General features: G+C 60.3%; 1 protein-coding gene across 1 annotated transcript in view; it reads right to left on the bottom strand.

The window, feature by feature from the left end:
- Positions 1-5,427: 5,427 nt before the first annotated feature.
- The window catches only part of HIP1R (huntingtin interacting protein 1 related), a 28,834-nt gene continuing 19,528 nt past the window's right edge, over positions 5,428-14,733 (bottom strand). Inside the window, exons 8-32 of the mRNA XM_008050394.1 lie at positions 13,352-13,492; positions 12,688-12,745; positions 12,517-12,592; positions 12,232-12,372; positions 12,026-12,087; positions 11,765-11,837; positions 11,514-11,697; positions 11,333-11,421; positions 11,139-11,255; positions 10,958-11,059; positions 10,509-10,703; positions 9,245-9,392; positions 9,030-9,116; positions 8,569-8,676; positions 8,282-8,418; positions 7,975-8,085; positions 7,659-7,717; positions 7,405-7,435; positions 7,262-7,324; positions 6,893-6,993; positions 6,627-6,732; positions 6,352-6,475; positions 6,202-6,263; positions 5,926-6,123; positions 5,428-5,726 (exon numbers count right to left, since the gene is read on the bottom strand). Coding sequence (XP_008048585.1) covers positions 5,679-5,726; positions 5,926-6,123; positions 6,202-6,263; positions 6,352-6,475; positions 6,627-6,732; positions 6,893-6,993; positions 7,262-7,324; positions 7,405-7,435; positions 7,659-7,717; positions 7,975-8,085; positions 8,282-8,418; positions 8,569-8,676; positions 9,030-9,116; positions 9,245-9,392; positions 10,509-10,703; positions 10,958-11,059; positions 11,139-11,255; positions 11,333-11,421; positions 11,514-11,697; positions 11,765-11,837; positions 12,026-12,087; positions 12,232-12,372; positions 12,517-12,592; positions 12,688-12,745; positions 13,352-13,492 — 2,621 coding nt within the window. The 3' untranslated portion in view covers positions 5,428-5,678. The remainder of the gene's footprint in view (positions 5,727-5,925; positions 6,124-6,201; positions 6,264-6,351; positions 6,476-6,626; positions 6,733-6,892; positions 6,994-7,261; positions 7,325-7,404; positions 7,436-7,658; positions 7,718-7,974; positions 8,086-8,281; positions 8,419-8,568; positions 8,677-9,029; positions 9,117-9,244; positions 9,393-10,508; positions 10,704-10,957; positions 11,060-11,138; positions 11,256-11,332; positions 11,422-11,513; positions 11,698-11,764; positions 11,838-12,025; positions 12,088-12,231; positions 12,373-12,516; positions 12,593-12,687; positions 12,746-13,351; positions 13,493-14,733) is intronic.

Genomic DNA, 14,733 nt, shown 5'->3' on the forward strand with positions numbered 1-14,733 from the left:
CACTCGCCTGCCTGCCTGCCGCGCCCTCGGGAGCCCGGGGTCCGCTGCTGTGCCGAGGGCTCTGTGCCGGGGTCAGCGTGTCCGTCTGATTTCGAACTGTAGGTCAGTGGGAAGTAGAAGTAGAAGCCAGGTTGTCCGCCGAGGTGGCTGTGTGCGGAGTCGCAGCCTGGCAGCCTGTGCGTCGCGTCGGTTAGCGTCCTCGGTGTGATTTCTAAGTATTGTAGTGTCGACGAACTCATGCGTTTGGGAAGAAACGAAGTCTCTGCCCCGTCCCCATTTAGACACGTGGTCCTCCTGTTGCAGCTTTATTTAATAGGATGGTTAATGACACCGATGCTCCTTTCCTTTTTTTTTTTTTTCCGAGTTGGAGTCTCACTCTGTCGCCCAGACTGGAGTGCAGTGGCCGCTCCCGGCCACCGCAGCCTCGACCTGCTGGGCTCCGGTGATCCTTCCGCCTCAGCCTTCCAAGTAGCTGGAACTACAAGTGCATGCTATCACACCCAGCTAATTTTTCTTTTATTGTAGAGATGAGGCCTCACCAAGTTGCCCGGGCGGGTCTCGAACCCGCGGGCTCAGGCAATCCACTCACCTCAGCCTCCCAAGGCGCGGGATTACGGGCTGAGCCACCAAGCCCGGCACCGATGCTACTTTCAGGACAGGCCTGTGTCTCGGCCCACCAGCTGCCGTAGTTCTGAGAGGCTGGATCAGTGCCAGCTGCCCCGACGTGTGCCATGGCCAGGCCACCGTGCGCAGCTGCGTTGTTGCTTCCCGGGGCAGGTCATCATGGTGCCCCCTGCTCCTCACGCTTCAGAGCCACAGCAGAGTTTGCATTGGGCACACTGCTGTGGCCAGAGGCCGGGAGAGCTGCGGCTGCGTGCGGGCGCCTGGGCTGGGCTCTGCACAGCAAGCTGCCCCGGCCCCTTCCCCCTCTGCCTCTAGCCGGCCCCGAGGGTTTCTATGAAGACATGCTCCCCCAATATTTTTACTACGTGTGTAATTTTCCTGTTTTATATTGAGAAGAAGAAAAACCTTTTTTGACACTCCCAAGACCATTCAGGGAAATTTTATAAAAAATGCAAATATTGTCTTGAGCAGATTGAAATGCAGATGAAGTGAATGCAGTTTCCTTCGTGCACGCGGTGCATGGTCCCACCTGTGGGGCCCGTGCTGTGCCTTAGTTTCTCCTGGTGCCAGGACTCGGGTGCCTGCAAGGGGCCGAGCAGGGCCCTGTGGCTCTATATTCTCAGAAGGGCTTGTCCGAGCTCATTGTTCGTTACAGGTGGAAGAACAATCTGGCCACTTGAACCAGGATACTCTTAGCCAATGTTCTCTGCTTCCGGCTGGTGGTGGCTGGGCCTCAGGATGGGCCCCTGCGCTGCAGGTGCAGGGGAAGGTGGGGAGAGCGCCCACCCACGGGGGCTGCACCCTGGCAACCTGCACCTGCTCCTCCTCCCCCTCTGGGACTTCGTCCATATGTGCCGTGTGTACTGAATTCCCAGGACCTGGCTGGGGGAGGTGGCATCTCACCTGTTGACAAAAAAGGCCTCTGTGCCCATCATCGTTGGAACTTCTGGTCCTACCCTCACCTGTCACCTGTGTCGCAGCCAGGACCCTGACCTGTGGCCAGGTGCCAGCTAGCTGCCTCCCAGAGTGACAGAATCAAGGCAGAGCTGAAATGGAGTCCAGCAGACCACAGGCCAGGCCACCAACTTTTGTCCTCAATTACCGTACATTCCTGCTCCTGGACTTGAACTCTACTGTATTGTAACATTTTTTTTTTTTTTTAAAGAAAACGAGCTGTATAGGATGATTCACTGCCACGCCAATCAGGTGGGCTTGCCATGTTCTGTGAATCTCGAGTCAGTGGTGCCACCCACCCCGATACCTCTGCCCCGGCCTGCTGTCGGGGATGCCCACAGCCCAGCCGGGTCCTCAGCCAGATGTGAGCTCGGTGTTGTGAAGGGGCTGCCACACTGGCCTCATCGTTCAGGGCCGTGTCTGGTGCTGTGGTTGTAAAGCTGTAGGACCCTTTTTAATAAAGAAATTATTAATTACAGTCCTGTCACTTATTTACCTGGGGACATAGATGCTCATGGTGTGGTTGGTTCTAATTATTTGTTTTGAATCAGGGTCTCACTGTGTCGCCCATGCTGGAGTGCAGTGGCAGAATCACGGGTCACTGCAGCCTCAAACTCCAGGGGCTAAGCGATCCTCCCACCTCAGCCTCCCAAGTAGCTGGGACTACAGGTACATGCCACCACACCCAGCTAATTTTATTTTTGTAGAGACGAGGTCTTGCTATGTTGCCTAGGCTGGTCTTGGACTCTGGGCTTAAGCAGTCCTCTCACTTCGGCCTCCCAAAGTGCTGGGATGACAGACTCCCTAAGCTGGATCAGAGTCCCAGCAGGGAAGCTGACTGGAGCATCTGTTCTTCAAGTTAGAGACAAAAGCTCTGCCTTGTCAGGGCCCCTGGCACCAGCCACGGGGTCCTCTATCCCCTTGGTTTTTCATCAGAGTCTCATAAACAGCAACAGCGACCAGAAAGGAGCACGTCTTCCTGTGTGTGAAACATGTTTGCAGGAGCGCAGCCGCAGTGCTGGCAGGGGACTGGGCTGGCCTGTCTACAAGGTTGCCTCTGTGTACTGTGTGACTGGTGGAAATGCCAGTTGGGACGTTCTCTGCTTGTTTTTCTTTTTTTTTGAGTTAGAGTTTCACTCTGCCACCCAGGCTGGAGTGCTGCAGTGGCATGATTACAGCTCACAGCAGCCTTGACCTGGGCTTAGGCGATTCTTCTGCTTCAGCCAAGTTAGAAGCGCACACCACCACGCCTGGCTAATTTTTTGATTTTATTTTTTAATTGGAGTATCTGTCACCCAGGCTGGAGGGCAGTGGCACCATCACAGCTACTGCAGTCTCAACCTGCTGGGCTCAAGTGATCCTTCTTCCTCAGCCTTCCAAGTAGCTGGAACCACAGGCATGCACCACCACATCCAGCTTTTTTTTTTTTTTTTTGTAGAGACAAGGGCTCAGGCGACTCTCTTGCCTCCACCTCTCAAAGTGCTGGGATTATAGGCGTGAGCCACTGTGCTCGGCTGTGTCAAATGAGAACATTCCCATGCCTCTGGCACGCTTTGGAGACTTGCGGGCCAGTGTTTCATGGGGGCACAGTGGCATGCTGTTCCTCCGCACCTGTGCCCTTGTGAGCCCTCCATGCCCAGCTGATCTGGGTACGAGTCCCGTGTGCCTGCCCTCTGACTGAGCTTGTGTCTGCATTGTGATGCCCCTGCAAGAGATTGGGAACACTGAGACTGCGCAGGCCTCCCCAGCGCTTCTCAAGACAGGCTGCCGTTCCTGGCACATCACTGTCCTGTGAGGATGTGCAGGATGGTGGTTTTGCTGTGAGGAAGAGGGAGGCTTTTCCTGAGAAATGAGTTTGCCTTAAAAGAATCTGTGCTTCAGACTGTTTTCCCAGTGGGTGCCGGGAAACTCGTAGCCAGATTTGTTGTCCACCCCTAGTGAGGATGCGGGATTCACCACGCCTCCTCACATACTCGACCTTGTTGGATCGTCTCCCCGTGTCCCTCTTTCTCATGAGAAGGCCCAGGGAGGCACGGTGGTGGGTCCCAGTGAGGGGTGGGTGGACACGCCAAGACCAGCCTCTGAGGCTTCTTCCGGCCCAGCACATTTGTCACGGAGGACTCAAGAAGGCCAAACTGGGTTTCCTTAGGCCCTCAGAGTGCAGTTGAGTCCTGCCGACGTGCAGGTTTGTAATTGGCAGCGAGGAGCATCTGCTTCCCAGTGCGCCCTGAAGTTGTCTTGCCTTAGGAGAAGCAGGCAGGGGCTCCAGCTTGGTGCTGACGTGCCGTCACACGCAGGATCCCACCTTCTGGCACAGGTGCCCTGGGCACGCGGCCCTGAGCCAGGAAACCCAGGCCTGGGGCGGGAGATTTGTCTGAGGTTACAGCAGGAGTCAGCTGCCGGGAGCCGGCCAAGGTGACTTTTCCCTCCCGTGACCTGCAGTGTCCTTTTGTAGAAATGATGGGGACCTCGGGGTGAGGGACAAGTCAAGGCGAGCCCGTCCCAAGGCTCCTCTCTGGTGGGGCACCCGGGAAGAGGGTGCCTGTGCGGCCGGCTGCTCTTGGGCCTGGATGCTTTTGTCTACGAAGCACACAGGCTGTGTGGCCACAGTGGTCAAGTCCTGGCCGGCTGGGAGTCAGGCTCCCACCGCAAGCTCAGCCTCGGCAGCTTAGGAACTGTCAGCTGAGGCATGGTTGAGGGAGTCGACGACCAATGGGGGTCCCCGGGGCTGTGGACAGCCAGGCTGGAGATGGAGGTGGCCTTGGGCTGGCGGCCGACCCTGGGCCCCGAGGTCCGTAAAGCTCCGAGACGACGGGCACGGCCTGGTGGAAGCACCGGCACAGCGTGCTTTGCGCCTGCAGAAACTCCCACCCGGCACCCAGCCAGGGTCTGCCAAGAAAGTGCATTTCCCCAGAGAAAGGAAGAGCCAGGCACAACCCCTTGCTGTGGGGCCTGGGTGACAACAGTCAAAGTGCATTTATTGCCAGTGAACACGTGAACACGAGGAGGTACTAACGCAGGTCAGGGGAGCTGCTCCTGCCCTTCCAGACTGCGGTGTCCAGTCGCCTCTGGGGCACGGGTGAACAGCTAAGGACTTGGGGGCAGGAGGCAGGGTGCTCGCTGGGCCCTGCTGCTGACTCTCCCTCCCAACCTGGTCCCCACCCCTCTCGCCACTCCCCTCGGGCTCAAGGGACACACTTGGTCAACCCCACGGCCAGCCTGCTCCCAGCCGCAGGCCTCCCTCCCCGAGGGCCCTGACCAGGCAGGTGGGAGTTCTTGTTTTCTGGGCTTTCTCTGGCTGAACTGGAAGAACCAGGGCCAAGGCCCCACCCTCAGGTGGGCTGGAAACTGCCCCTCGAGGTGGGCGATGGGTAATGGCCAGAGCAAGGGAATGGAAAACAGGAAATGGGGTGGCTGCAGACTCCAGCTGGAAACGGAAACTCCAGGACTGAGGGCGGCGGCTGGGCCAGGGCCGCCGGGCGGGGATTTGGGGTGGCGGCATCTGCCCACCTCTCTGCCTTGCTCCCCGGAAGCGGTCACTTCCCACGCTGATCTCCATCCCATCAGGGATGCCAGGCTCGAGCGGGACATCTCTCCAGCCCACCCAGGGCCTGGTGTGTGGAGGCTAAGAGCTTGAGGGCCTCACGGAAGCTGCCCCAAGGTGGCCGTAGGCAGGATGTCTCCCCTGGTCTTGACAACCTCCAACTCTTGAGTCCAGAGGCAGCGAGGCCCCTCATGGCCCTATTTCCCAGTGTCCTGACTATAAACTTAGAAAGAAAAGCTCTAACTCAGAACATGAAAAATGTTCCGGATATTTCCTGAAGAGTCTCGGCTCAGGCCTGCTGGTCCTGGCTGCTCTCCGAAGTTCCTTTTGCAACAAACAGACTCACATCCAGAAGAACCGTCCACACAGCCCAGACCCGCCCAGGCCCTTCAGGCTCAGTGAGGGCCAGGGGCCTTGAGGACACTGAGCCGGGTGGTGGGGTGGGGGCCTGGGCACCAGGTACAGGGGCAAGCCCCTTGGAGGCCCCTCAGCCCCACCAGGCGGCCACAGGAGACCCAGGCCTGCCCACCAGTACCCTGCTGGATCTCTGGGGGGCCTAGTAGTTCACGAGTTGAGCCGAGTAGATGCCATCCTTTTTGTCGAGCTGCAGGGTCAAAGGCGGGGACTCAGTGGACGTGGCCGGGCCCCTCCGGCCCTCCCTTGAGCAAGCCCCTCCCGCATGTGTCATAAGGGTTCATCGGCGGTCTCTGATTTTCCCAGAGGCCAGGGCCCCTCAGGCCTGTGAGAAGCCAGAGCAGCCCCCACAAGCCTCCTCCCTCCCGTCCCTGGGCTGACGCCGGCACCTGGAGGTCCTGTCTGGGGGCCACATTGGGCTTCTGGGCCAGGGGTGGTTTCTTGGCTGCGCTTCGGGGGGTGGCGCGGGGCCGGCCAGGCTCCTCCGCGCCGGGTGCCCCCCCGGCCAGCACGTAGTGCTGCTTCCGCAGCTCACCCAGCCGCATGCGCTCAGCCTCCAGCGTCTTCTCCAGCTCCAGGACTCGCACCTGCAGCCCACATGGCTGCTCAGCACAGGCCAGCACCGGAAGCCCTGCCCCTCCCCTGGGCTGCCCACAGGCACCTACCTGGGTCTCCATCTCCTGCTTCTTCAGCTTGATGAGTGACAGGCCAGAGAAGTCCATGGTGTCTAGGCCAGAGGACAAGGGTTGAGTGTCTAAGTGCCCAGCCCAGCCCAGCCCAGCGAGCCTGCAGCCCCCTCAGACCCCAGCACTTGCCTCTGTCTTCTATCTGCTCCTGGCCCGACTTGGTGGAAGCCACCACGCCAGCAGCCCTCTCATTGACAGTGCGAGAACATTCCTGCAGACGGCTCAGGTGGGGGCTGTGCCTGTCAGCCTTTACCTGGGGGCGGGGATGGCATCAGGCGGGCCTGCGGTCTTCCTGCCTAGGGCGGCAGCAGCAGCAGCCCTGGGCCTGGGAACCACAGCCAGCAGCTAAGGACCCCACAGCCTGGCCAGGCCGAGCCGGTTTACAGACGTCAGCACAGTCTCACCTTGGAGGCGGCCACCAGTTGGGCCGTGCTGGCCGCAATCTCATGGGAGCAGACGATGAGCTCTTCGTACTTGCCGGTGTGCAGCACCACCTTGTCAGCCGCCTCCCTGAGGGGCAGAGCCGGTCAGGGGCCTGGGTCTCTGCCCCACGGATGCCTGGGGTCACCCCCACACTCCGCCTGCCCAGACCCCTGGCACCACACATCCTGCAAACTGCGGCCACTGGCAGGAAGCAGACCCCTGCCCGCCCCTACTCGGGGTGACATACACCAGCTGCGTGGCTCCCCAGCCCACCGCCTTGGAGGCCGAGATGAGGCCCTCGGTCCACCGCGAATTCTTGGCATAAAATTCCTGCTGCGTGGCTGCCCCCTAGTGGCGACAGGAGAACAGGGCAGGGCCAGTCGGTCAAGAACATCACAGGAAACAGGCGCCTAGGGATGCTTGTCCCCTCACCCCTATCACAGGGCCACGTCCCCGAGGCCTCCCCGAGGTAGGGGATGGGGGCAATTCGGATGGGGGCTTCTCATTACTTTGCGCACTTCAGGGGTCTCATGCCTGAGGGGGTCTGGGCTCAAGGGTCCTGCCCCCTTCGGGAACGTGTCCCTTGCCACCCAGTTGTGTGGCCCGCCCAGCTCACCCTGCCGCTCTCCACAATCTCCTTCTGCAGGCTGGTGGATGTCATCACCAGGAGCCGGATGGCCTACCAAGACCAAGACACAAGTGACCCAGGGTGGCCCCCAGTGCAGCAGAGCCCGCCCCGGAGTTGGGTCACCCACTCACCTTCATCAGGTCTGTGCAGGAGTTGAGGATCCTGGGGTGGGGGAGAGAGAAGGGGAGACATGGCTGCTCCTCTGTGGCCTGGCCACGTGACACCATGGGAGGGCCTGGCCACAGCAGGGCTGCAGCAAGGTGTATACCTGTCCGTGCCCAGCCTTCCCTTCTGGTGAGCTCAACAGTTGGGGCAGAGCCCCCAGGAACTTGGAGGGCCATTGGGAGCCCACCCTGGGCCTGGCCTGGGGGATGGGGAGGCTCACCTTTCATTCACTTCCAGCTTCACCCCTGAGCTGGCGCTGCGGGCCTGGTTCATCATGTCCTGTGCCAACGACACAGCGTGAGTGGCTGGGAGAAGGGTCGTGAGGGATGGAGGGTGGGGAGACCCCAGACCTGTAGTCCTGGGACTACAGGGCCATCTCCCGCTGTCCCAGCTCTGACTGCAGAGGCCCCTGGAAAACGCCATCTCCCCTGCCCGGAGACCGAGTGCAGGAGGCCAAGCCTGCATGCAGCCCAGCTGGGGCCTCCAGTCCCCCAGGCTCCAGAGGAAAACCAAGGAGTCCCCATGTCCCTCCTCACCTCGATCCTCCGCACGGCATCTTCGATGGCTGCAGATGTGGCCGCCATCTCCTTGTCAACCATGGCCCCTAGCTCCTCCTGCCGCACGTCCAGGCTCTTGGGCCTTAGCTCCTGGGAAGGACAGGAGCAGACACAAGGAGCTGGGAAAGAGGTCGGGACCCCCAGGGCTCTGAGGGGATACGGTCCTTGCCCCGTGTCCCATGCTGCAGGTTCCCTGCATAAACCCTTGTTTGGCCCGGTCAGACGGTGGGCACAGAGAAGTTGGAGTCCCGAGCCCCCCACCTGGCACCTCAGCTGCATTTCTCACCTGGCCCAGCTGGAGAATGCCCTGCAGAGGGGTCCGCACCAGGCCGGGCTGCGCCTGCCGCAGAGCCTGCTGGTCTTGCAGCTGCCTCACAAGCTCCAAAGCCCGTGTTCCGCACTCCCTGCAGGTGTCGATCAGGCCTGGGTGGGAAAGGGATGTGAGCTGAGCCCCAGCACAAGTCCCTGGCCCAGTACCTGTCTACAGGTCCCACTTCCCAAGACTACCGTGAAGACTCCCCCCAGGAGTTGCCAGTGAGGCAGCTGGACCCTGCTGTCCAGGGAACCACTTACGGTCTGCAGGGTCAGTGGGGGCCAGGTGGGAGGTGGCACCGCCATTGACGATGGTGTCTGCAGCCAGGTGGGAAAACCGGGTCAGGGCTGCCACTAAGGCGGAGACATCTGTGCAGGTAGACGGGCCCAAATCAGAGGAGGAGAGCAAGAGAGACACTGGTGCTGAAGACATCATCACCAGTAGGCCGTCCCCCATACCCCCAGCAAGGCCAAGACCAGGATGAGGGAAGGGGAGCTCGATGAGAAGGTGTGCCCAAGGTAAGCCAGCCAGAAAACAGCAGGAACCAAATAGGGGTCTGCACAGCCCCAGGCCCCTGGGTTCCAACCCCCGCAGACACCTGATGGCCCCAATCCAAGGCCCGAGCCTGCCTGCCAGCAGGGTAGAGCCAGGCTTGGAGTGGGAGCAGGCAGGGGCCAGCCTTGGGGAAGCCCAGGGGCCGCGCCCACCCGGCTGCACTCACCAGTCAAGGAGGCCAGGTACAGGGCATGGCCCTCCTCCAGGGCACTCGTGGCGTCTAAGGCTGCCTGCGCCCTGCTCACCAGGTAGTCTGCAAGCACAGGGAGAGCCTGAGGTCCTGCCGCCCCTCCTCAAAGTCAGGAGACAGGAAGGAGGCGCGCATGGCAGCGAGCAGGGCCCTCGCAAGCGGGGAGAGGGAGAAGTGGCCCGAGCGCCTGCCTGGGGAACTGGTGCAGCGCAGGTGCAGGGGGTCGTCCAGCTTGTTCACGGCGTCCTGCAGGATGCATTGGGCCTCGGCCGCGGCACCCCGCAGCACCGCAAACTGCTCGTCCAGCAGCCTCTGCCGTAGGCCCTGCTCCTCAGACTCCTGCAGGGAGGGGAGAGCGGCAGCATAGGTCCTCTCTCTAAAGCTCAGACATGTGCCCAGCCCGGGGATCAACCCATGGGCCCAGCCAAGACCCTCAATGCAGAGGGGACTCGCTTAAAGGGAGGAGGTGGACACTTCCAAAGACAGGCCTCACTCTACTCCCCCCAGGGCAAGAAAAAGCGAACTGCTTAATAATAAAAAGATAATTGAAAAACAGGCCAAAGGCCTGAACAGACATTTCTCCGAAGTTACACAAATGGTCTGTGAGTTCGTGAAAAGATGCACATTAGCCATTAGGGAAATGCAAATCAAAACCACAATGAGAAGCCACTTCACACCAAGATGACTAAAATAAAAAGACAGCACAGCACTGGCACGGAAGTGAATAAATTAGAATTCCTGCATTGCTGGTGGGAGTGTAGAATGGTGCAACTACTTTGGAAAAGTCTGGAAGTTCCTAAAAATGTTACACAGTTACCATAAGACCCAGGAGTTCCATTGGGTTCCACCATACTAGGTACACACCCCAGATAAACCAAAACAAATGTCCACAGAAATCGGCACACAGATGTTCACAGCAGCAAAATTCTCAACAGCCAAAAAGTGGAAACCACCCAAATGTCCATCAACAGATGAACAGATAAAACAAAATATGACATATCTGTACAACAGATTATTACTCAACCATAAAAAGAACTGACACACACTCCAATATGGGTGAACCTCAGAAACGTGATGCTGAATGAACTACACCAGATAAAAGGTCACATGGTGTATGATCCGTTTACAAGAAATGTCTAGAAATGGCCATCCCACAGAGACAGAAAAATTGGTGGCTGCCAGGGGCTGCGAACACGGACAGGGTTAACTGGTTCCTGAGTCAGGATTTTTTGTAAGAGACTGGGTCTTGCTATGTGGAGGCTGGTCTCAAAGCCCTGGCTTCAAGCAATCCTGCTTCAGCCTCCCAAAGCACTGGGATCACAGGTGCGAGCCACTGCGTCTGACCCGAGGGTTTCTCTTTGGGTCGATAAGAACGTTCCAGCAGTGGGGGTCTGAACTGTGAAGAACACTGGCCGGCGCAGGCCACAGGCGCGGCTGGGAACAGGGAGCCCGGACCTTTTCCGCCAGCCGGCCCTGCAGCTCGTCCCGCTCCCGGGCGCTGCGCTGCTGCTGCTGGCTCAGCGCTGCCTCCGTCTCGCACACCAGGCTCTGGGCTGCCAGCAGGTCGGCCTTGTGCTGCCGCACGGCCCCGCTCAGCGCATCCTTCTCTGCGTTCAGCGAGTCCAGCCGCGAGCTCAGTTCTGACCCGCTCTGCAACACGGACCACAGCAGTGAGCAGGGCTTCCCGAGCCACCCAGTCCCATTACAGACCCTGCCGTGGACTGGACCCCCCCCCGTGGACTCTGCTTCCTGAGGGCTAGACTAGGACCTGTCTCCCTTGCAGCCCCCGGTCTGCGTCCGACTGCACCCCGGGGCCACTGAGGACCCCCAAACCCAGCGGCATCCAGGTGGGGCCTGAGACCTGACTTCCGCCGGCGCCCAGGACCCCAACGCCCCCAGAGCACCTGCTCCGTGCGGCTCAGGGCCTCCTGCACGTGGGCCAGCTCCCCAGCCTTGGCCTCCAGCTCCCTCTTGAGCTTCTCCAGCTGGTCGCTCTGCTCCTCCAGCTGGGACAGGATAGCGTGTCACTAGGGCAGCGGGCTGGGGAGGCGGGGCGGGAGACGCGCCTGCGCACAGAGGACATACCCTCAGCTCGGACTCCCGCTTCGCCTGCTCCATCTGGAAGGCCAGCTGCTCCTTCACCCGCGCCACCTCCTCCTGGCTCTGCTGCGTCACCGTCAGCTGCTTGGCTGTGTCTGCGTTCTGCACCGGCAGGGCACAGGCTCACGCTCTGCGGCGTCCCCAGCCGCCCTCCGCACGCCCGGTGGAGGTGGGCCTACCTTGCGAAGCAGCTCTGCGTGCGTGTTGATGAGCTCGCTGTGCTTCTCCTTGAGCTTGTTGTAGCGTGCCTCTGTGGCACTGGCCTTCCCTGCGACGAGAGGAGGGACCGTGGCGCGCCCGCCCTCCCACGGGGCCCTCCCGCGGGACTCCGCGCCTGCCCCTGCGCCCCTCCCCACGCACGCTCGGCCTCCTCGCGCAGGCCCTGGCTGCGCTCGCCCTCCAGCCGCGCGGCCTGCAGCTGCGCCAGCTCGTGGCGGAGCTGCTCGTTGTCCACCAGGGCCTTCTGCTTCTGCTTCCTCTGCTCCTCCAGCTCGGCCTCCAGCGCGTTCACCTGGCCCTTCAGCTGTGAGATGTACCGCTGGGCCTGCGGGGGAGGGAAGGTGAGGCCCTGCGCGGCCTGCTGGGAACCCGCTCGGCCCCAACGCCCTCACCTCCAGCTTGATCTTCTCCAGCTCGGAGCGTAGCGTCTCCACCTCCCGCTTCAGGCTCTCGATCTGGAGGTCCCTGGGGACAGAGGTCCTGGGCTCACACTGTCACCCAGAAAGATCAAAAGACCCAAGCACGGGAGCTTGTCTTCTGAGTGGCCGCTGGGACCTGGGCATCTCACGGGTTCATGTTCCCACCCGTGGCCTTTGCAGGCTGAGGCGGCCTGGGCACGGCCACCCTGGTGCAGTCAGCTCGGCAGGCCTCACCTGTCGTCCTTCACGGAGCCATTGGGGGGTCCAAACGTCTGGTCGAAGAGGTCAGCCACCACCTGCCATAGCAAAGCATGGTGACCTCCACCCCATTCGCTGGGCAGTGGGTGGGTGGGGGCCTAGTCACCCCACACTCCCTGGCTTTCTGCTGCAGCGGCAGGCCCTGGGGTGTGGTGTGGGGGAAGGCAGGCTGAGGGGCTCACCGCTGGCTCCGGGGCAGGGGGCCCAGTGCTGATCTCAATGAGATTCTCTGGCTCCTCATCCTCTGGGGCCTCCTCGGGGATCACCACCACAGGCTTGATGTGCTCTGCCAGGGCCGAGGCTCGCAGGAAGTTGGGGGGTCCCTGCCGGGGCAGTGGGTGGAAACCAGTCGACCCCAGGTTGCCCTCCCTCCACTGTTCTCAGAGCCCATGGGGGCCCAGAGTCCTTGAACGACCCAGGGATCATGGGCAGCAGCCAAGGTGGGTGGCCGGGGAGCAAGTGGGTACCTCGGGCAGCCGGGGAATCTGGATGAGCCGCTTGAAGTAGAGCATGTCGGAGGCTCTGCGGAAGAAGTTCCTGAGGCTTTGAGAGGGGCGGGACAGAGGGGCCGTCACGGAGGAGCCACGGAGCCTCTCGCCAGCTGCGCCGCAGCCCCACCCCTGGCCCGGGGCCAGCACCTGTGAAACTGCTCATGGAACCGGTCCCTGTGGCCTTGTAGGGTGTCTGCCGGGAGACCTGGGGACAACGGCACAGGTTTCATGGGACTTTCTGCACACTGCCTCGAGGCCCGCTTCCCCTCCCTGGTTCCTCGACACCGTCACAGAGCACCCGAGACCAGAGGGAAGGAGAGACGAGACCTCGGAGGGTCCAGCTCTGATCTTCTGAGTTAGAGGAGGGAGTGGAGAGGCTGGTGCTGTAGCCATGCCAGACCTGGCCTGTGCCTGGCTGCAGGGGACACACCTCTCCACACACACCTGCCCTGGGCCACTGCTAACACAGCTCGTAAGCCAGCACTTCTGAATGTGGTCAAGGGATGAGACCCTTTCAGAGGGTCAGTGAGATCAAAACTCTTTCCAACACCCAGGCCACTGTCTGCCTTTTGCTCCGGTTCCCCCAGTGGACCTGGTGGGAGACACTCGGGGCAAGGGAGGGCCCGTCAACCCCTAAGAGTAGTAAAAGCACACGACTATGCCACTCCTCTCTTTTTTGTTGTTTTAGAAAGAAGTAATTTTTCATAAGATGTTACTTATGCTAAGGGGCAATGAGCTTATTTTCGCTGTTTTTAAGTGAATAGGTGTCTTCCTGATTCCTTGCTTTTCCTTTGGGGCACCAGCGACTCACAGGAGTGCAGCTTGAATAGGAGCTTGACCGTGTAGTGGTAGAGGTGACTACAGTCCTGGATGACCTGGATGAGTGGGGCCAGGCGGCACTGGCCCGAGGACATCTGGGACACAGCAATGGCCGTGTTGAGCTGCCGAAAAACTGTGTGGAAGAGAGATGGGAAGGAGCGTGTGAGCTTGGGGGAGCCAGGAGATGCAGGCTTGGGGCACCCACCCTGCACGGGCCCGGCCTACTGCACGGTCACCCTGTGGGGTAGGGAGTGAAGACGAGGTGATGTCCTGGGTGACCCGCTCAGGACCATCCAGCTGGACAGCGGCCCCGGCCCCCAAGCCAGTTCTCGGACACCAGTGTGCTCCCAGCCTCTCAGATGGGAGCCCCATGTGCTGCTGGCTGCCCTGGGCCAAGACCAGATGCTCCCACGAACGAGGTCAAGGGCAACAGCAAGGTCAGGGCCAGATAAGCTCCAGCTCCGCTCAGCAAGGGCTTCCGGAGGCCTGGATGAGGTACCTGATGTGCGAGTGTGATGGCCATCCCTGTGTCCATGGGCCTCAAACCTGCTTTGAATGCTAATGGAGGAGGGAGGTTTAAGATTGTGTAGCCCAGGGCTGGGTGCAGTGGCTTAGCACTTTGGGAGGCCAAGGCAAGAGGACTGCTTGAACCCAGGAGCTTGGGGCCAGCCTGGGCAACATGGCAAGATCTTGTCTCCACCAAAAAAAAAAATGTAAAAAGCCAGGTGTGGCAGCATATGCCTGCAGTCCTAGCTACTCAGGAGGCTGAGGCAGAAGGATCACCTGAGCCAGGAGGCTGAGGCTGAGGCTGAGCTGAGTCATGATCGTGCTATTACACCCCAGCCTGGGCAACAGACCCTGAATCAAAACAAAAAAAGACAGAGTAGTCCAAATGCCTCAATTTACACCTAACCATCATAGAGAGGGCTCAGCTCTTTCTGAGCTAGAGAAGGGAACAGCTGGGCTTCTCCAAAGTCATGGCAATGGGGTCAGAACTCGGCTCTGCAAACCCCAACTGACCCCAAAACCTCACCTGTGCCCGGGGCCAGTCTCCCCATCCCCTGACAATCAGGCCTTGTATCAGAACTACCAAGTAGGAGGGCCAAAGGACAAACACGAGGCTGCCTCCTACTTGGCTAGCAGCTTCTCTGGGGCAGAGAGAGGGATAACAGAAAGCAGGCAGCCAGCCAGAGTGAGACAGCAGCCGGGCAGCCCACACTGGACAGATGCCGGAGCACGGCTCTCCGACAGCACCCAGGCCCTGCGGGTCCTGCTCAAACCTCTGTGGCGACAGCAGGGAGCCCAGGAGGGAAGGGACAAGAAGGAAGAAGCAAAGTGCTATCCCTTGGCTTTTTTTTTTTTTTTTTGAGTTGG

Source organism: Carlito syrichta, unplaced genomic scaffold (genome assembly GCF_000164805.1).
Source record: "Carlito syrichta isolate Samal-C Ts95f unplaced genomic scaffold, Tarsius_syrichta-2.0.1 Scaffold145297, whole genome shotgun sequence".
Classification (NCBI taxonomy): domain Eukaryota; kingdom Metazoa; phylum Chordata; class Mammalia; order Primates; family Tarsiidae; genus Carlito; species Carlito syrichta.